Raw genomic sequence first — 27,484 nt, 5'->3', positions numbered from 1 at the left:
CTGCCTCACCTGCTTATCTGTTCCACACATCTCTGATCAAAACTCACCAAATTTCCTGGAGTTTATACGATACTTGCCTACCTGACCCTCTCCACGAGGGAGAAAATGCTCTGTTCCTGGACTTTCCTGGTAATGTATGATTGCCATCACCTGTGGTGAAACACCTTTCTTATCAATTACCTAGCTCACCACAGGTGATGGCAATCATACATTACCAGGAAAGTCCAGGAACAGAGCATTTTCTCCCTCATGGAGAGGGTCAGGTAGGCAAGTATGGTTTATACTGCTGCACAGCATACTTGCCTACCTGACCCTCTCCATGAGGGAGAAAATGCTCTGTTCCTGGACTTTCCTGGTAATGTATGATTGCCATCACCTGTGGTGAAACACCTTTCTTATCAATTAACTAGCTCACCACAGGTGATGGCAATCATACATTACCAGGAAAGTCCAGGAACAGAGCATTTTCTCCCTCATGGAGAGGGTCAGGTAGGCAAGTATGGTTTATACTGCTGCACAGCATACTTGCCTACCTGACCCTCTCCATGAGGGAGAAAATGCTCTGTTCCTGGACTTTCCTGGTAATGTATGATTGCCATCACCTGTGGTGAAACACCTTTCTTATCAATTAACTAGCTCACCACAGGTGATGGCAATCATACATTACCAGGAAAGTCCAGGAACAGAGCATTTTCTCCCTCATGGAGAGGGTCAGGTAGGCAAGTATGCTGCACAGGCATTGCTGTGTATAATGCCCAGATGTACCCTTTTGCTCATATTTTGTGTGTAAATCTGGCTCTGGTGCTAGCTAGTGCCTCCTTAGCCTTTTAGCTCACCACACGTCCCTGCTTCACATAAATAGTTGATATTTGTTAATGTTGGTTATGGTCAGTCCTAGGTCTGGTAGTTACTTTCCTGGTTATTCTTTGTTACTTAACTGCAGTATTTAGTTTACAATGCTATTCTGAAAATTTTAAATTTGTTCTGTATTTATTTACATAATTTATTTTAATAACTATCTATGCATATCTAGTATTAAATATTCTAGTTCATAGGTTCTCAAACTCTGTTCTCAGGACCCCACACACCTCATGTTTTCCAGGTCTCCTCACAGAAGTGCAAGTGAAATAATTAGCTCCAGCTGTGGATGTTTTAAATCGTGTCAGTGAGTAATAAGTACACCTGTGCACCTGCTGGATGACCTGAAAAATGTGAGCTTCTTGAGGTCTTGAGGACTGAGTTTGATAACCACTGTTCCAGAATATGTTAAATAATCAATTTTGGGACACTGTCTTTTTTCTCCATTGTGTGACTTCTCTTAAAGGAGTAGATTTACTAAACTATCATTTACTAGCTATCATTTTCTTGAATGAGTTATAAAAATGAAGGCTACAATCTGATTGGTTGCTATGGGCAATATGTCACACAGGCTTTTATTATGAGGTTAATAATAATATTGGTGTTGCAGACTTGCTCATTGTGAACAGCATGGGATGTAGTTTCTTAACTTTTTGTAAGAATTGGAAGTTTCAGGTTTCATCAGCTCAGTATACTTGGATACTCTAGATTGGTATAATGCAGCGACTGGGCAGCCCAGAAAGGGGGTAGTAATTACCTGGGTCCGAGCTTGTTGGAAGGGCCCAGGTCTGCCCTTGCCCCCCTTATTACTTGTCTACAGCAGCAGTCTCTCTCCTCTTTAATTATTAAATCCAGGGGCAAAAAATGAGTAATAATTAAATAAATAAGTTTGAAGATACTTCTTTGGTACAGCTCTCAAACAAAACAATCTGGATTGTTGTGACTTAAAAAATAGATAGTAATAATAAAAGTATTACAAGAGAGAAAATAAATATTCAATACAAGTAGATTTTTAAAGGTATATCCAATTAGTGGTGAAACAACATCGGGTGTGAAAAACGGCTTTTTTCCGATGTTTCACAGATATTGTTTTACACTACACTACCCAATTTGGTCATCTGTAAAAAAAAAAATACATTATCTCCTGAAAACACACAGGCTCAGTGAAATCTGTGGTTATTTTGTAGAAACAGACCTATTTCCGTATAGAAAACAAAGCTGTTCCGCCGGCTTATCGTGGCTAATTAGATAAATTACAGTGGCTAATTGGATATCCCCCTAAATGTGCAATCATACTATCAACATACTGTGTAAAATATTTAAAAGCAATCCACTTGTAAAGAATATAAAAAAGTACAAAAATAGCTCTAGATATTCAAAAGGACTTCTGTTTCCCCCAATATATTGGTAACAGTGTATCGCCCCAAATGAAGTATCAGTCCTTATCCAGAGAACTGTAACAATTAAGTAACTTTTAAAAGGTTGAAATCACATAGCGGAGTCTTGGTTACTAGTTTCCAGCAAACATAGGTTCCTGGTAATGAATAGCAATGTACGAAGCAGCTGGTGATTGGTGAATATCATAGACAAGCCAATGTTATGCTCGACCTCCCATAGTTAGTGACAGTGTCTCACCGTCTGATGTACTGCGACAGCCGGGTGCCTGCACTCAGCATGCAATAGATGGCTCACCCAGACTGGGATCCGGCTTGCAGTGTTCAGAACTCAGGGCCCGATTCAGACCTGATCGCTGCTGTGCGTTTTCGCACTGTGGGCGATTATCGATTGACTGCACATGCGTATGCACTGCATTGCGCGTGCGCATCACCAAACAGCGACAAGCTGGTGCGAAAATTCAATTACACAGCCATTTGCAAGCTGATTGACAGGAAGAGGGCGTTTGTGGGTTGGTAACTGGCCAGTTTGTAGGAGTGTCAGGAAAAACGCAGGCATTCCCAAGCGTTTTCAGGGAGGGTGTGTGACGGACCCAATCAGCCTGTTCTCATCGCTCTGTACGAGTAAAGGTGGGTACACACTGGAAGATATATCTATGGACGGATCGGGCAGTGTGTTGAGCATACACACTGGCCGATCCGTCGGGGACTGACGTCATGAACTGGGCGGGCGTGTACACACGCCCGCCCAGTTCAGCTATCAATCACCGCCGGCCGCCGCAGCATGTGTACGGGTGGTCGGCCAACTGCCCGTACACACACCGCGACGCGCCATTATATCGGTAGATATATTGGCCGTCGGCTGTGCTGTGGGGCCGACGCGATATGTCTGTGAACGACGGAGTTCACAGACGTATCGGCCGTACACACTGGCTGACGGACCCGCGATATATCGGCCGTTCGAGAGAACGGCCGATATATCGGCCAGTGTGTACAGGCCTTAAGTCCTGGGCTGTGCACAGACTGCACACACTGGTAAAATCATTCGATGGTGACTGCTTTAAAAAAATGTACACGTTCGTCCGAAGTCTCGGAGCTTCGGTCGTCTCGCAAGCCATTACATCCGGCCCATTGAGTCTGCGACTCTATTTTATTTTTTTAAAAGGTGATATATACAATTAGTACATAGAGAACAAGCCTCAATTCTATTGAGCAATGTGGTGTACTGTAGGTAGTTAAAGCTGAAACTCTGTATGCAGAGAATTGTGAGTATGAATCCCAGTATGAGCAAAATATATTTTATAAAAACTTAAATAAATCTTAACACTAGATCTGTATAGAACAACTATAGACTTCACTCAGTACAGCTCAACATAATAGAGCACCATCCCAACAGACATAAGGCCACAGATTCAAAGGACCTTCATGTAAAATTTGTTTTATTAATGTCTCTCTCCTCTGCCTGTACAGAAGGGCAGTAACACTGATCTTGCCCCTTCCCCCGGATTAGCCCCTGTTTGGGGGGCTCACAGCACGCCCCTGTTCAGTGTGTATACTTTTTACCTACTATTTTCTTTTCCCACTATCAGGGCACCCCCCCCCCCCCCCCCCTGTTCAGTGTGTATACTTTTTACCTACTATTTTCTTTTCCCACTATCAGGGCACACCCCCCAGAAGTACCTGGGCACCATCAAGCTCTCTAAGGCCCTGAGCAACAATATTGAGATACCATATCATTATTTGTCGAGTATCTATTTCCCTAATCTCATACAGTACAATTTGTAAATGTTACTTTTTGTATTAATTATCGTGAATTGTACAGTATATGGCACATTGCTCAGTTACAGTCATTCATTTTAACATAATAGCCTCACATTTTTAAGGGCTAATTCAATTAGCGGTGGACAATGTCAGACTGGGGCATCAAGGGCCTAATTGGGGAATGTAGTGGTAGAAGCCCATGCTTTTGGGTGAGGCCAACCCGCACAGAGGCTTGAACCGTCATTGGAGACCATGTGACCCTATAAGAGAGTAACAAAGTATATGCACTGTCTGGAACCTAACATTAGAAAGAGGCGTTAGGCCCCCCAGATACTGGGGCCCACCAGGGATTTTCGCTGTGCCCCAGTGGGCCAATCCAACCCTTGCTGTGGAAGCTGCCAGGTCCTGTAGCATCTGCAGGTTAACTACAGAAGGCAGATTGGGGGTAATTCCAAGTTGATCGCAGCAGGAAATTTTTTAGCAGTTGGGCAAAGCCATGTGCACTGCAGGTGGGGGGGGGGCAGATATAACATGTGCAGAGACAGTAGATTTGGGTGGAGAGTGTTCAATCTGAGATCTAAATTGCAGTGTAAAAATAAAGCAGCCAGTATTTACTCTGCACAGAAACAAAATAACCCACCCAAATCTAACTCTTTCTGCACATGTTATATCTGCCCCCCCTGCAGTGCACATGGTTTTTCTCAACTGCTAAAAAATTTCCTGCTGCGATCAACTTGGAATTACCTCCATTCTGCTTGTACCCTATGGAATTGTCAACAGACACTACCTACCATGATGTGCAACATAAGCTGTCCATGGTAACATGCGGCAATTCGCCCCTAAGTGAAAATTGTTAAGCTTTGTCAATTACATGAGGCATGTACTAGCTGTTATGCACTGATATATTAGTAAATACAGTACATAGTATACATAAAGACAATACTTTAACAATGAAGGCTTAGACTGTTTCATTTTTATTTCAGAATGTCACTGTTGGGGGTGCAAACTTTGTTGTCGGTGATATAGTAGCTACAAATGGCATTGTGCACCTTATTGACAAGGTAAATCTTTATATTAATTATTCAGGGTGTCTTATATTTTGCAAGCAATGTACAGTTAGATTTTTTACTTTGAAGCAATATTAATACATTGATTTGTATATACACTGATACAAATTTTTATCTTAATTTTATTTTTCTGGCTTCTATTTCTTCCTTCAGACAAAGCTTTTTTAATATTTAGGCAGAATTGTTTCTTTTCATTGCCATTAGCTGTTAATCAGAAATCTTAGACATCTGTGTGACATGATGGCTATCCATTCAACAATTTGCTCCCTATAGCGGGTACCAATTGTAGATCATTGACTGCAGACATCTATTGTACTGAGGGGGTAATTCAGATCTGATAGCAGCAGCAAATTTGTTAGCAGTTGGGCAAAACCATGTGCCCTGTAGGTGGGGCAGTTGTAACATGTGCAGAGAGAGTTACATTTGGGTGGGTTATATTGTTTCTGTGCAGGGTAAATACTGGCTGCTTTATTTTTACACTGCAATTTAGATTTCAGATTGAACACACCCCACCCAAATCTAACTCTCTCTGCACATGTTACATCTGCCCCACCTGCAGTGCACATGGTTTTGCCCATTAGCTAACAAATTTGCTGCTGCGATCAGGTCTGAATTAGGCCCTGAATGCAGTATATTAATCTGCTTGTGTCCATAGTTCAATTTCTCATAGTCCCATATAACCAGGACACAGGTTACATGCTAGCCAATGATAGCTAAACTACCAGAATTTAAAGTGGTTCATTATTTGCATGTCTTCCATCAGAAACTGAAATACACACATCAGAAAAAGACATCTATAAACAGAACTAAGATTACCTGTCAGCTTTGATCACTCCCTGTTATCCTTTGTATGACTGCCTTCCATACTTGAGCATTGTGTGAAATTATTTGTGGGTGGCGGATATGATGCTTCATATATATCAGCATTTACAACATTCATGACCCATGTTATAATGATTTTGGTAAAATATTGTGATAAATTGTTATAGGGGGGAAAACCTTGCAAGGCTTAGTTGGGTAAGGATGGAGTACCCAGTTGACTGTAGCAGTTGGAGGTACTTCCCATACACCACTATTATTTTAGCCACTTGCCTGGCATGGTCGCATAAGATGCGACTACAGCAGGCTGGGCTTTACCTGATATAGTCGCATCTGATGCGACCAGTTGGAAACCCTACACTGTGCGGCTGCTGGGAGAGAATCTTCATGCAGCTGCCGCTCTCACATTTACCTCCCTACTTCTGTGCTTCCTGGTTCCCTCCCTCAGTGCCTGCCGTATAGCCAATCACTGCTGATCGGGCAGCCAACAGAACCCCCCACCCCGTGGCTGCAGAGAGCAGCAGCAGCTGGGGATATATAAAACAAGCACCCTCACCTTCTCTATGTATATCCATCGGCTGCAGAGAAGAGAAGCATCAGGGAAATGTAAAGTTATGATGGTCGTGATGTTCTGATCATCGGTAGACCTTTATATCAGCCATCAATTTAAAACGATGGTAATAAAAAATGTATACTTTTTTTTTAAATAAAATCATGTTGGACATGTTTTTAAAAAAAAATCTTAACCTTATTGAAACCTAAAAAAAATAATTCTGAGCCATTTTTTAGAAAAAAAATATTAGCCAGTTAAGTGGTTAATGGAAGCGCCTGTGGTGGATTCTCTGAAGGGCCTCATAGAGTTGTTCATACCACCAGTCACACAATCTACAGTATATGAATGAAAACTAGTGTCTGTAGTGCCTATGCTCATTATTCTACCCTGATAACTGCACTCTCCAATGTAAATGGCAGTGGGGCATTCCTGTAATGCTGAAGGAGAATGACACAAGGCCCTCAAGCTTTTTCTGACTAGAGTCCTCTCTCAAAGAGATCTGTACAGTAGTTACATTTACCCTCAAGTTCCCTTTATTTTTGTATCCAGTACTCCTTACAGACAAACACAAATACAGTAGGTAGTATGCACTCTAATATAAGGCAGTTGCTCCATAATCTTATTGATCATTTCTGAAATGAAGCTGAGTTTTCTTTTTTGTCGTTAGTTATTTCTTCCTGATTACAGACGTTATCCCGGGTGGACGGTATGCCGGCTGTCAATATCCCGACAGCGGCATCCCACCAGCCAGAATGCCGGCAGCGGGGCGAGCGCTAAGAGTCCCCTTGCGGGCTCGCTGCACTCTCCACAGTGCGGGCTCGGTGGCTCACTGCACTCACCACATGATCTATTCCCACTCTATGAGTGTCATGGTCACCCACGAGTGGGAATAGCCCTGGTGCATCGAGATTCTGGCTGGCGGCATTGTCGACTGGTGAGATCTCGGCATCGCTATCCTGAACACCGGGATCCCAACAGCCGGCATTTTAACTGCATTCCTTTCTTCTTTTCACTTTAATATTTGAACATGTAATAATTTATTTACTTACTACATGAACAGATAAATAGGAGAGACCACATTGTAATTTGTGCCGTTATGTGTTGATGAGTACATGACCAATGATATGTTTCGTAGGTATTGGCTCCAGATCAAATCACAGCTGGCCCAAAGCCGGACCTTATGACCAGACTTGATCAGATGCCTGATTACTCCATCTTCCGTGGCTATATGATTGTAAGCACCATGAGTGTCCGGCTATACTGAGAATACCCACTTCTTATCATTTTATCTACAGCTTCTCGCTTTGAAAGTAATAAATTATTATTAATGATACAAACTTCCCAAACATTTTTTTCACTTTAGGAATACAAGCTGGCAAAACTGATTGAATCTGAAGACTCTTACACAGTATTTGCGCCTCATAATGACGCTATCAACAGTTATATCCGCACCAAAAGTCCAGCCACTCTAGTGAGTATTTCCTCATCGGGTTTAGTCACAATCTTATCCATTATATTGGATTTTTGCTATATCAATGTGGAGCATTGGTGGTCATTCCGAGTTGTTCGCTCGGTAATTTTCTTCGCATCGCAGCGATTTTCCGCTAATTGCGCATGCGCAATGTTCGCACTGCGCCAAGTAAATTTGCTAATAAGTTTGGTATATTACTCACGGCATAACGAGGAATTTTCATCGTTCTGGTGATCGGAGTGTGATTGACAGGAAGTGGGTGTTTCTGGGCGGAAACTGGCCGTTTTATGGGAGTGTGTGAAAAAACGCTACCGTTTCTGGGAAAAACGCGGGAGTGGCTGGAGAAATGGAGGAGTGTCTGGGCAAACGCTGGGTGTGTTTGTGACGTCAAACCAGGAACGAAACTGACTGAACTGATCGCAGTGGCAGAGTAAGTCCCGAGCTACTCAGAAACTGCAAAGAAATTTCTATTCGCAATTTTGAGAATCTTTCGTTCGCAATTTTGCTAAGCTAAGATACACTCCCAGAGGGCGGCGGCTTAGCGTGTGCAATGCTGCTAAAAGCAGCTTGCGAGCGAACAACTCGGAATGACCACCATTTATCTCATTAAATCAAAGGAAAGCACAGTTGGATGGGAACGAGATAATCTAATTTAGAATTTTGGGGCAGGAAAGAATGAAAGGTTCAAGGAAAGTCAGGAAAGGGATTTCTCTAAAGAAAAGTGACAGTGAATTAACAGATTAAGGGGTCTACATATAAAGGAAAGGATAAATGAATTGGTTCGGTACTATGCGATATATAACTGTTATAACTTATAAGTAGCAATTCAGGTATACTCACCCTTCCTGACAACATACCCTCCAACATTTTAAACATAAAAATCGGTACAAATTAGGAAAAGAGGCAAAGTAAAGGGTGTGGTCACACCCCTTTTCCTATACTTTCAATGGAAGTTTGGAAAGCCAAAAATCGGTACAGACCATTAAAAAAGGTACTCTGCCTGCCAAAAAGGTACAGCTGGAGGGTATGTGAGAAGTGATGCAGTGTCCCGGACTCCAGCGACGCTCTCTTCTCCGGCGGTCCCCCTCTGCAGTGCTTGGAGTCAGCCGATGGGTCCTTCAGCGCATGTGCCGCCGGCTGGCCTCTTGGAAGGCCACAGAGGCTGATGGGAGGTCAGGGGGGGGACAGGGAGCAAGGAAGCATTGAGTTTCCCTGCAGTTACCACACCACAGTTCAGGTTACGCCTTCCTGAGATGGCAAACCTGAACTCCTTGGAGAAGCGGAAAGCTTCATGAATCGCCCTCACCATACTAAGGTATGGTGATGCGATTCAGGCACGGAGCAGATGGGGGCCGCTGGGGAAGTCAGGGACTTCTCCACGGTAACCTGCTCCGTGAATAGCGTGAATCAGAGAAAAGCCCTGTATTCCGCAAAACAGGGCTTTACTCTGCTTTATGAATAGACCCCTAAATAACATATTTTTCTTCATACAAATCTACAGGATGAAGATACAGTCAGATATCATGTCATACTGGGTCAGCAGCTGATGAAGAATGATCTCATTGAAGGCATGCATCGGGAAACCATGCTGGGGGTTTCATTCCAAGTTGGATTTTTTATGCACAATGGACAGGTAAAGATACAGAAATGTGTGAGTTTTGATTCATGGTCTCAAAGCATAAATTTCACTTTGCCCTGTGTACTAAATATCATCTAGTGATTTTAAAAAAACAAAACACAAAGATACTGAATGCTGACTTGTGGGTTTGCTGAGAGCTTACTACCAGTATGTTACCGTATCACTACCATTGTGCTGAGAGCTCACTACAAGTATGTTACCGTATCACTACCAGTGTGCTGAGAGCTCACTACCAGTATGTTACCGTATCACTACCAGCGTGCTGAGAGCTCACTACAAGTATGTTACCGTATCACTACCATTGTGCTGAGAGCTCACTACAAGTATGTTACCGTATCACTACCAGTGTGCTGAGAGCTCACTACCAGTATGTTACCGTATCACTACCAGCGTGCTGAGAGCTCACTACCAGTATGTTACCATATCACTACCAGTGTGCTAATAGCTCACTACAAGTATGTTACCGTATCACTACCAGTGTGCTGAGAGCTCACTACCAGTATGTTACCGTATCACTACCAGCGTGCTGAGAGCTCACTACAAGTATGTTACCGTATCACTACCATTGTGCTGAGAGCTCACTACAAGTATGTTACCGTATCACTACCAGTGTGCTGAGAGCTCACTACCAGTATGTTACCGTATCACTACCAGCGTGCTGAGAGCTCACTACAAGTATGTTACCGTATCACTACCATTGTGCTGAGAGCTCACTACCAGTATGTTACCGTATCACTACCAGTGTGCTGAGAGCTCACTACCAGTATGTTACCGTATCACTACCATTGTGCTGAGAGCTCACTACAAGTATGTTACCGTATCACAACCAGTGTGCTGAGAGCTCACTACCAGTATGTTACCGTATCACTACCAGCGTGCTGAGAGCTCACTACAAGTATGTTACCGTATCACTACCAGTGTGCTGAGAGCTAACTACCAGTATGTTACCGTATCACTACCATTGTGCTGAGAGCTCACTACCAGTATGTTACCGTATCACTACCATTGTGCTGAGAGATCACTACAAGTATGTTACCGTATCACTACCAGTGTGCTGAGAGCTCACTACCAGTATGTTACCGTATCACTACCAGTGTGCTGAGAGCTTACTACAAGTATGTTACCTTATCACTGCCAGTGTGCTGAGAGCTTACTACAAGTATGTTACCTTATCACTGCCAGTGTGCTGAGAGCTTACTACAAGTATGTTACCGTATCACTACCAGTGTGCTAATAGCTCACTACCAGTATGTTACCGTATCACTACCAGTGTGCTGAGAGCTTACTACAAGTATGTTACCTTATCACTGCCAGTGTGCTGAGAGCTTACTACAAGTATGTTACCTTATCACTGCCAGTGTGCTGAGAGCTTACTACAAGTATGTTACCGTATCACTACCAGTGTGCTGAGAGCTCACTACCAGTATGTTACCGTATCACTACCATTGTGCTGAGAGATCACTACAAGTATGTTACCATATCACTACCATTGTGCTGAGAGCTCACTACCAGTATGTTACCGTATCACTACCAGTGTGCTGAGAGCTCACTACCAGTATGTTACCGTATCACTACCATTGTGCTGAGAGCTCACTACCAGTATGTTACCGTATCACTACCATTGTGCTGAGAGCTCACTACAAGTATGTTACCGTATCACTACCAGTGTGCTGAGAGCTCACTACCAGTATGTTACCGTATCACTACCATTGTGCTGAGAGCTCACTACAAGTATGTTACCGTATCACAACCAGTGTGCTGAGAGCTCACTACCAGTATGTTACCGTATCACTACCAGCGTGCTGAGAGCTCACTACAGGTATGTTACCGTATCACTACCAGTGTGCTGAGAGCTAACTACCAGTATGTTACCGTATCACTACCATTGTGCTGAGAGCTCACTACCAGTATGTTACCGTATCACTACCATTGTGCTGAGAGATCACTACAAGTATGTTACCGTATCACTACCAGTGTGCTGAGAGCTCACTACCAGTATGTTACCGTATCACTACCAGTGTGCTGAGAGCTTACTACAAGTATGTTACCTTATCACTGCCAGTGTGCTGAGAGCTTACTACAAGTATGTTACCTTATCACTGCCAGTGTGCTGAGAGCTTACTACAAGTATGTTACCGTATCACTACCAGTGTGCTAATAGCTCACTACCAGTATGTTACCGTATCACTACCAGTGTGCTGAGAGCTTACTACAAGTATGTTACCTTATCACTGCCAGTGTGCTGAGAGCTTACTACAAGTATGTTACCTTATCACTGCCAGTGTGCTGAGAGCTTACTACAAGTATGTTACCGTATCACTACCAGTGTGCTGAGAGCTCACTACCAGTATGTTACCGTATCACTACCATTGTGCTGAGAGATCACTACAAGTATGTTACCATATCACTACCATTGTGCTGAGAGCTCACTACCAGTATGTTACCGTATCACTACCAGTGTGCTGAGAGCTCACTACCAGTATGTTACCGTATCACTACCATTGTGCTGAGAGCTCACTACAAGTATGTTACCGTATCACTACCAGTGTGCTGAGAGCTTACTACCAGTATGTTACCGTATCACTACCAGTGTGCTGAGAGCTTACTACAAGTATGTTACCTTATCACTGCCAGTGTGCTGAGAGCTTACTACAAGTATGTTACCTTATCACTGCCACTGTGCTGAGTGCTTACTATAAGTATGTTACCGTATCACTACCAGTGTGCTAATAGCTCACTACCAGTATGTTACCGTATCACTACCAGTGTGCTGAGAGCTTACTACAAGTATGTTATCTTATCACTGCCAGTGTGCTGAGAGCTTACTACAAGTATGTTACCTTATCACTGCCAGTGTGCTGAGAGCTTACTACATGTATGTTACCTTATCACTGCCAGTGTGCTGAGAGCTTACTACAAGTATGTTCCTCTGAAGAAGCGGATGCATTAATGGGGAAACACATTAGGCTGGCATTGAGCCAGAGACTGTGATGTGTTGTATCACCCTGATACCATCTATACCATATCAGGATGGCATACACAGGGGGACATTTATAAAAGCCTAAAGAGTGCTTGAACAGAATTTGAATGAAAAATATGAGACTCTTTATTTTCATTATCCAACAAAGGAAACATCACACTTTAATTCTGGTGTATAGTACCATACCTCATTTAGGACGAAAGGCCTAATTCAGCATGGATGGCTATTGTCAGAAATTGTAGCATTCGCATTGCGCATGCGCGAGGGGTAATAGCAACAGAAAAATGCATACAGATTGTAAGCGCAATGTAGCCACTGTATGACTGACAGGAAGCTAGCGTTTCTGGGCGGAAACCTGCCGTTTTCTGGGGGTGTCAGAAAAAATGCTGGTGTACCCAGAAGTAGTCACTTTAAGTTGGGCTCTGTTGCATAACTTGAGCAGAGTCAAGTTCCACAGAAGCATGATCGTAACACCAACTTTCAGTGCGCCGATTGTCAAGTGTCTGGTTTTTCCTTTATTGCTCATCTCCCTGATGTCACATCAAGATTATACATACCTCAATTTCTTCTAAGCTATACAATAGTGAAAAACGTGGTCCAAATTCATCTAGTACTTTTTGCGTGATGCCGGAACAAACAGATTAAAATTCCCAAAAATTTTTTGTCTCCATAGTTCATAAACAGTCCCCAGAAGTATATTTCTTAAGAGAAGTATATTTCTAAACAAAAATTGCTATTTCTGACACAACCCTTACAGTTTTAATGTATATATTTTTTTCCAGTAAAAAACGATATGATGCATATGAAATGGTTCATTAGATTTATTTTGGTTTAATGGTTATTTTAACCAATTGTATTGCATTAATCAGACGGTATCACCGCTTTACATTCTCATTTTTTGTGCAGGACAAGTATGGGAATGTCTGCCTCTTGGAATCTATACAACTCAGTGTATGATATGTTGACTTAATGGTCACCTTTCTTTCTCTCATCCAGCTCTATGTTAATGATGCCCCAGTGAACTACACTAATGCAGCCACGGATAAAGGAGTTATTCATGGAGTGGGAAAAGTTCTGGAAATACAGAAGAATAGATGTGATAGCAATGATACAGCTGTTACACTGGTAACATTACCTCTATATAAGTGCACTTTTATCATGTAGTTTAACATCTACTGTATATTACCAAAACATCATCCTTACTGAAACTGACACCACAATACTGTCACCACGTGGCCTAAAGATGCTGTTCTTGTGGTGGCAATACATGTACTTTCACATTGTCCAGCCCTTCTTTCTGTCTAAGCTCCTTTCAACTTTGTCACATTGTGGATATTTCACATTATAGAATATTTCAGTAGCAACCAAAACCTGCGTTCACATTGCTAAAGTTAAGACAGTCGTATTGAGTGTTATCTCCTATATTGTTGTTTGACCCTGAAATTCAGTCAAGGTGGGATCAGTATGATTTACCTACAATCGAAATCCCGACGGTCAAAATCCCGACAACAATTGACTGACAGTCAAAATCCAGACAAGGTCAAAATACTGACAAGGTCAAAATACCGACATTTAAAATACCGACAAGGTCAAAACACCAACATTTAAAATGTTGACAGGTCAAAAAAAGTCGACACGGGTGTGTATGTCGACATAGGTCACCGTATAAGTGACCTATGTCGACATACACACCCATGGCTTGCTGTGCTCGCCATGCTTCGGTCACGGTGCCTCGCTGCGCTCGGCACACTATTATATTTCCCCTCCAGGTCCACTGGGATGGTAAAGTAGAGTATGAACAAGTCGGTTTTAATAAAAATAACATGAAAAACTCATGTCGACTTTTTGACCTGTTAACATTTTAAATGTCAGTATTTTGATCTTGTTGTTTTTTTAAATGTCGGTATTTTGACAATGTTGGTATTTTGACCTTGTCAGAATTTTTACCGTCTCTCAATGATTGTCGGGATTTTGACCGTCCGGATTTTGATTGTAGGTAAACTGACCGCATCCCGTCATCCTGTCTGCAGTTGCAAAAAAGGCAAAAATGTTCTTCTACTGATCCATACATTGTGGGTAAGAGCATGTAATGGGCTGATCTAACATTCATGAGAATGCAGCCAATCATTACACTAGGAACCAATGACCGCAACAAGGTATTCTGTGAACAATATTCGTAAAGAAGGGGTTCCTTGCATATTTGTCTGTGCTCACATATTATAGCATTGTACAAAATGGCTACCTACGCTGTGTATAATTGTCCTGCTTTAACTATATCAATTTATTAGGCAGCATCATTCTGTGGCCTAGTAAAACCACGTTAATTGTTGATTATTATTATTATTATTATTATTATTATTATAGTAAAATTCTGTAGAGAGTCCATTAGATATTAATAGTTCTCGGGATATTGTTCTGCATAATTACTATATAATACTTGCTAATATCCCTGTCCTAAACAGTCCTGACAATTATTATTATACATCAAACTTAAGATATTATCCAGACATAGCTTTTGTCTCTTAGTAATCTTCATGGGTTTTGTAAATGAAATCAGACAGTGCCGAATGCCTTTATTTATATAAAGTGCTCTGTAACTAAGGGATCAGCTATTGAGGTATGCCTTTAATCTTACATTCAAGAAACGATCCAAGTGTACAGCTGGACTTGCTCATTGTCATCTCTTGTGATGACTGCCTGGTCCTGGTACTAATAACATTAATTGCATACTGTAAAATGAGTGAGGATAGATTGCAACCGTTATAACAACACATAGGGGGAGATTCAATTGTTTAAAAAGTCGGTTGGGTGTCTGTGTTTTCCTATTAGATAGGAAAACATAGACACCCAACTGACTTTTCAAACAATTGAATCTCCCCCATTATGTCTTGCAATAATGGGTAGAATTACCAGGTATAGCTGCACGAGTGTGGTTAATAACCACTAGCTTGAGAAATTGTTTAAGATAAGGTTAGAGTGTAGGCGAAAGTGAAGTCCAAATTCAGTTCAAACTCCTTAGGCCAGAGGTTCCCAAACTTGGTTTTCAAGGCTTCCTAACGGTCCAGGTTTTAAGGATGACTATGCTTGGGCACAGGTGACCTAATTAGGACCTCAGTGCTCAGTTACTTTGATTTAACCATCTGTGCTCAGCTTTGGATATCATTAGATGCTGGACCATTATGGTGCCTTGAGGGTCTAGTTTTGGAACCACTTCCTTAGGATTAAGATGACATGCAGATAGGGTCACCACCTCATACCTTTAATTCTGGACACATATTAATTACACAGGTTCTGTGGTTGGCTGACTTTAAGACTCCATTTCACCTGGTTTTAATCAGAGACAGAACCTGTGTAATTAATATGTGTCCAGCATTAAAGGGATGAGATGGTAACCCTACATGCACACCCAGGCCCGACGCTACCCGCTCAGCGAAGGGATGCAGTGCAGGGAGGCGCTGGGACGAAGAGGTGCTCCCCCTGCTCTGCATCCCTTTCCTGCTGCGCCGTCCTGGCCCCCCTGCTGCTGCTGTGTCTGTCACTGTATGACAGTCACTGGCAGCGGCGCCTGCAGCATGAAAAGCCTCCTCCCTCCCCTCCCCTCACCTGTGTGACAGCGGCTGTGTACGGGACGGACGGGGGCGGAGCTACACGGGGCGGAAGGGGCGAAGCTAAACGTGCCAGAAAGGGGCGGAGCTACACGGACCAGACTGCTGTACAGAGGGAGACTGGCTTAGGTAAGTGGAGGGTGAGAGAGAAGTGTGTGTTTGTATATATGGTGGGTGTGTATGTGTGTGTGTATGTGTGTATATGGTGGGTGTGTGTGTGTGTGTGTGTGTGTGTGTGTGTGTGTGTGTGTGTGTGTGTGTGTGTGTGTGTGTGTGTATGCTTCTACTACTGGGGGTGCACTACGTATAAGGACACTACTACTACTGGGGGGGCATTATGTATATGGACGATACTACTACTGGGGGAGAATTACGTACAATGACGCTTCTACTACTGGGGGTGCACTACGTATAAGGACACTTTTACTACTGGGGGGGCATTACGTATATGGACGATACTACTACTGGGGGGGCATTACGTATAAGGACGCGTCTACTACTGGGGGTGCACAACGTATAAGGACGCTACTACTACTGGGGGGGCATTATGTTTAAGGACGCTACTACTACTGGGAGGGGGCATTACGTATAAGGACGCTACTACTACTGGGGGGGCATTACGTATAAGGACGCGTCTACTACTGGGGGGGCATTACGTATAAGGACGCATCTACTACTGGGGGTGCACTACATATAAGGATGCTACTACTACTGGGGGGGCATTATGTATAGGATGCTACTACTACTGGGGGGCATTATGTATAAGGATGCTACTACTACTGGGGTGCATTACATATAAGGACGCTACTACTACTGGGGGGGCATTACGTATATGGACGATACTACTACTGGGGGAGAATTATGTACAATGACGCTTCTACTACTGGGGGTGCACTACGTATAAGGACACTTCTACTACTGGGGGGGTCATTACGTATATGGACGATACTACTACTGGGGGAGAATTACGTACAATGAAGCTTCTACTACTGGGGGTGCACTACGTATAAGGACACTACTACTACTGGGGGGGTCATTACGTATATGGACAATACTGCTACTGGGGGAGAATTACGTACAATGACGCTTCTACTACTGGGGGTGCACTACGTATAAGGACGCTACTACTACTGGGGGGGCATTACGTATAAGGACGCCTCTACTACTGGGGGTGCACTACGTATAAGGACGCTACTACTACTGGGGGGGGCATTATGTTTAAGGACGCTACTACTACTGGGAGGGGGCATTACGTATAAGGACGCGTCTACTACTGGGGGGGCATTACGTATAAGGACGCGTCTACTACTGGGGGTGCACTACATATAAGGATGCTACTACTACTGGGGGTCATTATGTATAAGGATGCTACTACTACTGGGGTGCATTACATATAAGGACGCTACTACTACGGGTGGAGCATTACGTATAAGATGAATAAGATTGTGCTACATTGTGGCGTAATTTTAAATGGGGGTACTGTTGTGTGGCCATGTCCCTTACTTGTGAGACCACACCCCTTTTCCCGGTGCATGCCAAAGGAATATGGGAGGGCGCAAATTTATAGTTTGCAGGTGGGCGCCGAACACCCTAGCACCGGCCCTGTGCACACCTGTATGCGGACATTGAAAGTATAGCAAAATAACACTACATTTAGTGCTCAGAGTATAAGTGCTCTCATGTGGCATGGGAGGATCTTCCTGCTCCACTTCATCACAAACCATTTTTATAGTGTGTAGTATTTTTAATAAGTTAATACCATACATACCAGAAGCAAGTGTCTAGCATATGCTACAGCCTTGGACTGCTTTTCCTGCCGGCCGGATCTCATAATAGACCCTGATCTCAGCCCTGATTGCTTGGATTGTCAAGCAATCAGATGCAATTAAATATATATATATATATATATATATATATATTTATATATATGAGAGAACAAACGAGGCGGCACTACCAGCTTGATGAAAAGTGAACAACCTTTAGTGATGCCCCACTTAAGGTTGTTCACTTTTCATCAAGCTGGTAGTGCCGCCTCGTTTGTTCTCGTATCTACATGGGGTTTGCACATCCCCAGAAAGGCATACCAACAAGCTACTTGTAAGGGATTACGCTGCCCTGAGTGAGTGCCGGGTTTGGACATTTGTGTATAGATATATATATATATATATATATATATATATAGCAGCAAAGAAGAGGCGTCACTCGGAGACTTAGAAAGTGCAAATGGTTGTATTACACAAATAGACCAATATATATATATATTAAACCTCCATTGGTGCATCTTGAAGACAGTTTTTTTTATAAAACGGAAACGTTATGAAAACATGCTGGTGGTCTAAGTAATTGTGCCCTGACTGCTGCACCAATGGAAGTTATGTGAGTTATACTGTGGAGGCATCGGGTCTAGATGTGGTATGCTGGATCTGTTATATATATATATATATATATATATATATATATATATATACATTACTCAAAAAAATAAAGGGAATACTTAAACAACACAATGTAACTCCAAGTCAATCACACTTCTGTGAAATCAAACTGTCCACTTAGGAAGCAACACTGATTGACAATCAATTTCACATGCTGCAAATGGAATAGACAACAGGTGGGAATTATAGGCAATTAGCAAGACACCCCCAATAAAGGAGTTGTTCTGCAGGTGGTGACCACAGACCACTACTCAGCTCCTATGCTTTCTGGCTGATGTTTTGGACACTTTTGAAAGCTGGCGGTGCTTTCACTCTAGTGGTAGCATGAGACGGAGTCTACAACCCACACAAGTGGCTCAGGTAGTGCAGCTCATCCAGGATGGCACATCAATGCGAGCTGTGGCAAGAAGGTTTTCTGTGTCTGTCAGCGTAGTGTCCAGAGCATGGAGGCGCTACCAGGAGACAGGCCAGTACATCAGGAGATGTGGAGGAGGCCGTAGGAGGGAAACAACCCAGCAGCAGGACCACTACCTACGCCTTTGTGTAAGGAGGAACAGGAGGAGCACTGCCAGAGCCCTGCAAAATGACCTCCAGCAAGCCACAAATGTGCATGTGTCTACTCAAATGATCAGAAACAGACTCCATGAGGGTGGTATGAGGGCCCGACGTCCACAGGTGGGGGTTGTGCTTACAGCCCAACACCGTGCAGGACGTTTGGCATTTGCCAGAGAACACCAAGATTGGCAAATTCGCCACTGGTGCCCTGTGCTCTTCACAGATGAAAGCAGGTTCTCACTGAGCACATGTGACAGACGTGACAGAGTCTGGAGACGCCAAGGAGAACGTTCTGCTGCCTGCATCATCCTCCAGCATGACCGGTTTGGCAGTGTGTCAGTAATGGTGTGGGGTGGCATTTCTTTGGGGGGCCGCACAGCCCTCCATGTGCTCGCCAGAGGTAGCCTGACTGCCATTAGGTACCGAGATGAGAACCTCAGACCTCTTGTGAGACCATATGCTGGTGCGATTGGCCCTGGGTTCCTCCTAATGCAAGACAATGCTAGACCTCATGTGGCTGGAGTGTGTCAGCAGTTCCTGCAAGACGAAGGCATTGATGCTATGGACTGGCCCGCCCGTTCCCCAGACCTGAATCCAATTGAGCACATCTGGGACATCATGTCTCGCTCCATCCACCAACACCACGTTGCACCACAGACTGTCCAGGAGTTGGCGGATGCTTTAGTTCAGGTCTGGGAGGAGATCCCTCAGGAGACCATCCGCCACCTCATCAGAAGCATGCCCAGGCATTGTAGGGAGGTCATACATGCACGTGGAGGCCACAAACACTACTGAGCCTCATTTTTACTTGATTTTGACTTGACATCAAAGTTGGATCAGCCTGTAGTGTGTTTTTCCACTTTAATTTTGAGTGTGACTCCAAATCCAGACCTCCATGGGTTAATAAATTTGATTTCCATTGATAATTTTTGTGTGATTTTGTTGTCCGCACATTCAACTATGTAAAGAACAAGGGGGCAGATGTATTAACCTGGAGAAGGCATAAGGAAGTGATAAACCAGTGATATGTGCATGGTGATAAAGGCACCAGCCAATCAGATCCTAACTGTTAATTTACATATTTGAGCTGATTGGCTGGTGCCTTTATCACCTTGCACATATCACTGGTTTATCACTTCCTTATGCCTTCTCCAGGTTAATACATCTGCCCCAAGATCTTTAATAAGAATATTTCATTCATTCAGATCTAGGATGTGTTATTTTAGTGTTCCCTTTATTTTTTTGAGCAGTGTATATATATATATATATATATATTGGGTAGTGAAGAGTACAAGCGCTATTGAGTGTAGTAACAATTATACTGGAAATAGGTGGATTAAAAGATTATTAATATGGCCTTAGGCACTTATCTGGTAAAAACAAAACTTCAATCCGGTATTCATCATTTTTGGGAATCATGTAAAAGAAGAAACAGCAAACATAGTGTGTATCGTTCACAAATAAAAGTAGAGCTTTTCGCTATATAAGGTGCAAATTTAGGGAATTTTGGCTATTCCCAGTAAAATTATAATCTGTAGCTTCACGACATAAAATACAGATTTTAATGAACAATACAAAACACGGCTAGACAACACACGTACAAGATTTTAAAATCTTAAAGGCTTATCTGTCCATTCTAAGCACAAGGGAATCAGTAACCAATTGTTCCAGGGACACAGGATAGCCAAAGTTTATGCGTACAGGATAAAAGTAGTTCAAATGCTTATCTGTCCATCAATAGGAGTTTCAGCAGCAAACGGTTCCAACGCGTTTCGTCCTTCAGAGTGTGGACTTCTTCAAGTTGATGTACAAAGTCTATATACTTGCATCAAACATGAAAAAGGTATAGAATCCTGTAGAAAATTCATGGATAGAGATTTGGAGATTACAACTATTCACAAAAATGCAATTTGTGACTTTATGAGATTTACTCTCAGCCACAACTACTTCATCTTCCAAAAAACTTTCTTTCTACAAATTTGCGGGACCGCAATGGGCACTACTTTTGCGCCCAGTTTCGCCAATCTGCTGATGGGAGCATGGGAAGAAGAATATATTTATAACAATAATCCATACCTTTCTAATTTGATCGTCTACAAGAGGTACATTGACGACATCTTGATAGTTTGGAAAGGAGACCTTGATACCTGTAAAGCCTTTTTAGGTACATTAGAATCCAACAATTACAATCTAAAGTTCACACATGAAACTAATGAAAAACAAATCAATTTCTTGGACCTAACCTTGTCAAACAATGGAACTCAGATCGTCACCAGCAATCACATCAAAAGTGTCGACACCAATAGCTATCTCCACTTCAAAAGCTGTCACGCGAAGAACTGGAAAACAAACATCCCCTACTCCCAATTTTTCCGCATCAAGCGCAACTGTAGCGACCAACAAGACTGTGAGAATCAACTAACCACATACGCCAACAGATTCAAGGAGAGAAATTATCCTGATACTGTAATCACCAAAGCACTAGAGAAAACAGCCAGCACATCCAGACAAGACTTATTCAGCAAAAACATCAAAGAAAAAGACAAGAATTTCACTCCCTTCATTACCACTTTTTGTAATCAAGAACAACTAATCAGGCAATCCATCAAAAGACACTGGGATCTCCTTCTTCTGGATCCTATCCTGAAGGAAATACTCCCTTCCAAACCAGATATAGTCTTTCGCAAAACAAGCAATTTAAAGGACATTCTGGCTCCCAGTCACCTGCCAACTAAAATCACTAATACAAGAAACACCATTGGAACCTGCAAAGGCAGTTACAAATGTGGCAACTGCAATATTTGTAAATTTCTTCATCCCAACAGAAAAAAATTCTTCAACCACAACAATACAAAGGAATATTCTATCAAAGATTTCCTTAATTGCAACTCCACAATGATCATATACTTACTGGAATGCACCTGCGGACTAAAATATGTGGGCAAAACTAAGAGAATTCTAAAACTTCGGATACAGGAACATATCCGAAATATTAAAAACAAAGTTGACAATCACACAGTATCAAAACACTTCATAGACAAACACAGATCCAACCCAGAAGAGATCACCTACAAAGCGATTGAATGGGTCAAACTCGGAGATAGAGGTGGAGATATACTAAACAAACTTTCCAAGCGTGAAATGTTTTGGATACACGAGCTCCAAACACTATCACCACAAGGACTAAATGAAGCCTTTGAAATCGCCCCTTTTCTCCAATAATGATCTGTACTATACACCTACCCCCTACGTGTAGCACTGCATGATGGTTTATTGCTATTAACACGAAACTCTCAAATTGCCTACTCCTTACACATCTATATATATTTTTATATATTTTTTTATATATAATTTTTTTTGTATATATTTTTATATATTTTTATATATATATATATTTTTTTTTTTTTTTTTTTTTATCTTTGTCTTTCTCATTTTAGCTTCCTTGTACTTCCAAAAAATGTAATCTGGAACCACCTCCCCCCCCAAAAAATGGGATACTATGGATACATTGAAAATGTTGTTTTGGCTGTCTCTACGTTTTCATATAAAAATGAGCATCCATGTACACAAACTTATAACATATTAATTTCCTTGCATATGAGTTGCATATTTTTAAACTATAAGCACACTTATTTTCACTATGAAATTCTCTCAGAACGGCAGTGCTATCACTGTTTGATTAATTGCACCAACTATAAATCTACTGGTACAAAGCACGACCACTTTAAGAGGTTATTTCACTTAAGTTGTTTTACAGTCTCCATGGCGATTATGCGTTCCACCGCCTCCCACCCTGCACTACTTCCGAAATGTGATTATGCGCTCCACCGCCGTCCACTTCGTATCACTTCCGCATTCTCACTTTGCATCACACAAGATGGCGGTGCGTTCCACCACACGGGCGGCGTTGCGCTCCACCCGGCGCTCCGCCACCTCCCGCTCCTCTCTATTATCCTATCACTGATTAGGCGGACATGACGTCCACAAGATGGCGGTGCGTTCCACTAGACGGCGGTGCGTTCCACCGCCGTCTTTTTTCATTTAATACCACTTCCAATCACTTTTATTGTATTCTAACTATAGGCCATTCACTTCACTCTTGTTTTTTTCCCCTTTTATTAACTGATCAAGCTTTTCAGCCCTTTTTATCTGTATTTTAAATAATTTACACTAGTGACACCACAGGAAGTGATGTCATTAAGAAAAGTTAATTGAAACTTCCTGCTTTATGGTATATATGGAGCAGTCTGAGCTCATTCTTCTGATCCCCTTGAAGAAGTCCACACTCTGAAGGACGAAACGCGTTGGGACCGTTTGCTGCTGAAACTCCTATTGATGGACAGATAAGCATTTGAACTACTTTTATCCTGTACGCATAAACTTTGGCTATCCTGTGTCCCTGGAACAATTGGTTACTGATTCCCTTGTGCTTAGAATGGACAGATAAGCCTTTAAGATTTTAAAATCTTGTACGTGTGTTGTCTAGCCGTGTTTTGTATTGTTCATTAAAATCTGTATTTTATGTCGTGAAGCTACAGATTATAATTTTACTGGGAATAGTCAAAATTCCCTAAATTTGCACCTTATATAGCGAAAAGCTCTACTTTTATTTGTGAACGATACACACTATGTTTGCTGTTTCTTCTTTTACATGATTCCTAAAAATGATGAATACCGGATTGAAGTTTTGTTTTTACCAGATAAGTGCCTAAGGCCATATTAATAATCTTTTAATCCACCTGACTATTTCCAGTATAATTGTTACTACACTCAATAGCGCTTGTACTCTTCACTACCCAATTTTCCTCTATGTGTATACCATACACTAATTTTGTATTACGAGCTGCTACTCCTAAAAGAGTTAAACGAGTGTTTTCCTTCTTACGGTTTCTACCACACGTTTGTACTGTAGCGCCTAGGTCTCTATTTCTCTATATATATATATATATATATATATTTACATACTGTGTGTGTATGTATATATATATATATATATATATATATATAGTTCCTTGGTTCTTATAAATAAGAATAAAGGGCGGCACTCCAATTTCTTCAATATAAATAAATTCCTTTAGTGAATATTCATATTAAATAGTCGTCAACATTTATTCCTATATTGTCCAGAGTGCCAAGCCGTTGTTGCAGTATATATATATATATATATATTCTATCTAAGAGACTCTCCAGTTATAGTTTTGCCTTGGAAAATCACTGCATATTCATTGATTGCTGTGCTGGCAATTTAATACATTAAAACTATTACTAAACTTGTCATCGATTTCTAAGATGCCACAGTGCTCCACAGTGTTAAAAGTGGGGAATACAGTACACAGCCTATGTAAAATAGACACATACAAATGTTGAGAGATGAAAACAAAGGGTACGGAGAGCCCTGCTCATGAGAGTTTACAATATAATGGGAAAAATACATAGCTAATATGTGATGCCATCTCCTCAGCTATTGCAGTATGTAATACATTTTTACCCTTAAATTCAAAGCCTTGTCTGGTGCCCATTCTATTATGTGTATGCTGTATGTAGAATGTTATTTGAGAATAAGGCCAACCTAATATATTGTACAGAGTTGTATATGGTGTCCAGTGTGATATGCAACCATATCAAGTGTGCAATATGCTGGTGTCCTAATATAAAGATCCATACGTGGGTTGGGTATCGATCCTGGTGCTAAGAATGTTGGTGGTCAGAAGACCGACGCAGGCTTCCCGACAGTTGGAAGGTATATATTCTAATCTTGTCCCCTCCCTTTCCCTAACCCTCCTTTTTCTGCAGTCTAACCTTAACAGCCTATCCTCCCTGCCACAGCCTAAACCTAACCCTCTCTTCCTGCAGCCTAACCCAGAGCTTTTCCAGGTTCCCAGTCTAATTTACAGAAAAATCTCTGTGTGATGCCCTAGCTTGATATACTGAAATATATCTGGTGCCCATTGAATTTTGCAGAGCCTTATTTTTTGCCCAGTATAGTATTGCAGAGTCATATAATTTGACCAGAGTCTAGTGTCTGGTGCCAGCTAGAGATGTGCGGTTCTGTTCTCCAGAAATCCGAATCCACCTGATTTTTGTGGATCCAAACCAAGCCAAAATCCAGTACAGATCTCCCAAGAAGATCCAATCCAAACTGAGTCCAGTTTCAGATCTTCACATGATTCAGATTTTAAATCTGAATTTCTGGTTTTGGATTGCAACAATTACATGATTTTAGCTGTCTTTTCGATTTTTATCAATGATTATCAATATATTTTATCGATTTTTACTCGAACCAAATACTGAATCTGAACCAAAAGCACATCTCTATTATTAACCTAATATACAGAGCCTTCTTTGGTGCCTATTCTAATATAATAAATCAAGTTTGGCAATAGATCTTATGCTTAACTTTTAAACATTGCCATCTCTTTTTATTAAAGAATGTCATCACCCAAAAATATTGTTTTGAGTGGATTAATTGAGATTATAAATAAAATCCCACTTACCTGTGTTTACCGGATCCTTCTATCCAATGTGTTCTTTATTACCTGTAACAGGACTTGATGGAGACCCTCCCATCTGCTCCAGACAGGTTTGCGTTGTCAGGATCAGTCCACGTGAGCTTCCAATATACTAGATGAATGAAAACCCTGACAAAAGATTGACCTGAGCAAGAGAGAGGATCTTCATTTTAGAGCAGGCATTCCCAACCTTAGTCCTCAAGGTACACTAAAGGGGCCTACACACTGGGCGATTATTTTGACCATCGAAACTATCGACCAACAATATTATCGATGGTCGATTTTACCTACACACTGGACAATATCTATGGTCAATTTGGATGATATGAGAGTACATACATCTACAGTATATTGTCCAAATTGACTGGCATGTATCAACGATGATCGATCAACGATGAACGATTGCTGGCATGCGCATTGTTCATTGTTCATGCATCCGCACTGAAAGATATAAACAATTTATTGTTCCTTTATGAACAATATCATTCATTTCTTTTAAGATATCGCCCAGTGTGTAGGCCCTTTAACAGTCCAGGTTTTAGTGATACTCATGCTTGAGCACAGGTGACTTAATTAGTACCTCAGTTATTTTGATTTAACCATCTTTGCTGAAGCTTTGCTGTCACTAAAACCTGTACTGTTAGTGTGCCTTGAGGACCGAAGTTGGGAATGCCTGGCTTAGACCATTACAGGAATCATGAAATTGGCATGGAAACACAAGTATGTGACATTTTCTTTCTTTTATTCATTTTACTTAATTTTAGGTGGAATTATCATTTAACACAGTTAAACTAATGTATACTTTGCAATAATGAGAATCTATATGTGTTTTTTTGCAGAGCAAATGTGGGGATTGCTCAATGGTTTCTGTCTGTGGCAAGAATATGAATCCTCAGGTTAGTGTGCAGAACATTACATTATTATTATTATTATTATTATTATTACTATTATTATTATTATCATCATCCTTTATTTATATGGTGCCACAAGGGATCTGCAGCGCCCAATTACAGAGTACATAAACCATACCTCCCAACTGTCCTGATTTTGGCGGGATAGTCCCATTTTTCACGGTCTGTCCCGCTGTCCCACCCGCGGGTCACAGTGTTCTGCGGGTGGGGGGGGGGGGGCAGTTGGGAGATCCCCCCATCACACGCTGCTCTGATCAGAGCAGCGGTGAATAGATGCTATGTGCATGCGCACAGCGTCTATTTCCCGACAGAGAGGCGCAGGGGGCATGGCCAGCAGTTTACTGAGCGCTGGCCATGCCCCATAGTGATAAAAATGGGGGTGTGGCTTGTGATAACAGCGTTTGCCACGAGACCACACCCACTCGACGTGAGGCCATGCCCCCTTACCATAGGGGTGCGCCTTCGGCGCGCCTTATTGTCCCTCTTCCTTCCTCCCAGAAGTTGGGAGGTATGCATAAACAAATAAGCAAAACAGTAAAAAAGTGACACAGTTTAAGACAATATAAGACAAGTAAACATAAACATATCTGCATCAGCAGATAACACTGAAATAAGTATCAGGGTGGCAGATTTGGTGCTGTGGAAGCTGGTTTAAGTAGGGAGGGGCATCCAGACAGGGCTGTCACAGATGGGGTAGACAGTAAGCGTGGAGCAGTGGCTTAGGATGAGATTTGTCCAGGTTTGGTGAAGAAGTGGGTCTTGAGAGCTTGTTTGAAGTTTTGTAGAGAGCAGTGGTGCAAATAGAATTTTTTTCTCAATGTTACTGATAGTAAAAATGTGTGTGGTCACGTGTTATGAGGAGGCGTGGTCACACAAAACTAAGGGAGTGGCTACATGACAATGGGGCATGGCCACATTATGCCACAC

The 27,484-nt window shown here is 42.0% G+C and overlaps 1 protein-coding gene across 2 annotated transcripts in view; it reads left to right on the top strand.

Moving 5' to 3' along the window:
• Window positions 1-27,484, top strand: part of STAB2 (stabilin 2) — a 285,642-nt gene that overhangs the window by 127,492 nt on the left and 130,666 nt on the right. For both annotated transcript variants that reach the window (XM_063927783.1, XM_063927784.1), the window contains 6 exons: window positions 4,997-5,074; window positions 7,588-7,686; window positions 7,816-7,923; window positions 9,425-9,556; window positions 13,539-13,667; window positions 26,486-26,542. In XM_063927783.1, the coding sequence (XP_063783853.1) occupies window positions 4,997-5,074; window positions 7,588-7,686; window positions 7,816-7,923; window positions 9,425-9,556; window positions 13,539-13,667; window positions 26,486-26,542 (603 nt within the window). The remainder of the gene's footprint in view (window positions 1-4,996; window positions 5,075-7,587; window positions 7,687-7,815; window positions 7,924-9,424; window positions 9,557-13,538; window positions 13,668-26,485; window positions 26,543-27,484) is intronic.

Source organism: Pseudophryne corroboree, chromosome 6, assembly GCF_028390025.1.
Source record: "Pseudophryne corroboree isolate aPseCor3 chromosome 6, aPseCor3.hap2, whole genome shotgun sequence".
NCBI lineage: Eukaryota > Metazoa > Chordata > Amphibia > Anura > Myobatrachidae > Pseudophryne > Pseudophryne corroboree.
Note: the sequence above shows the minus strand (reverse complement) of the source record. Positions and strands in the feature narration are given on the sequence as shown.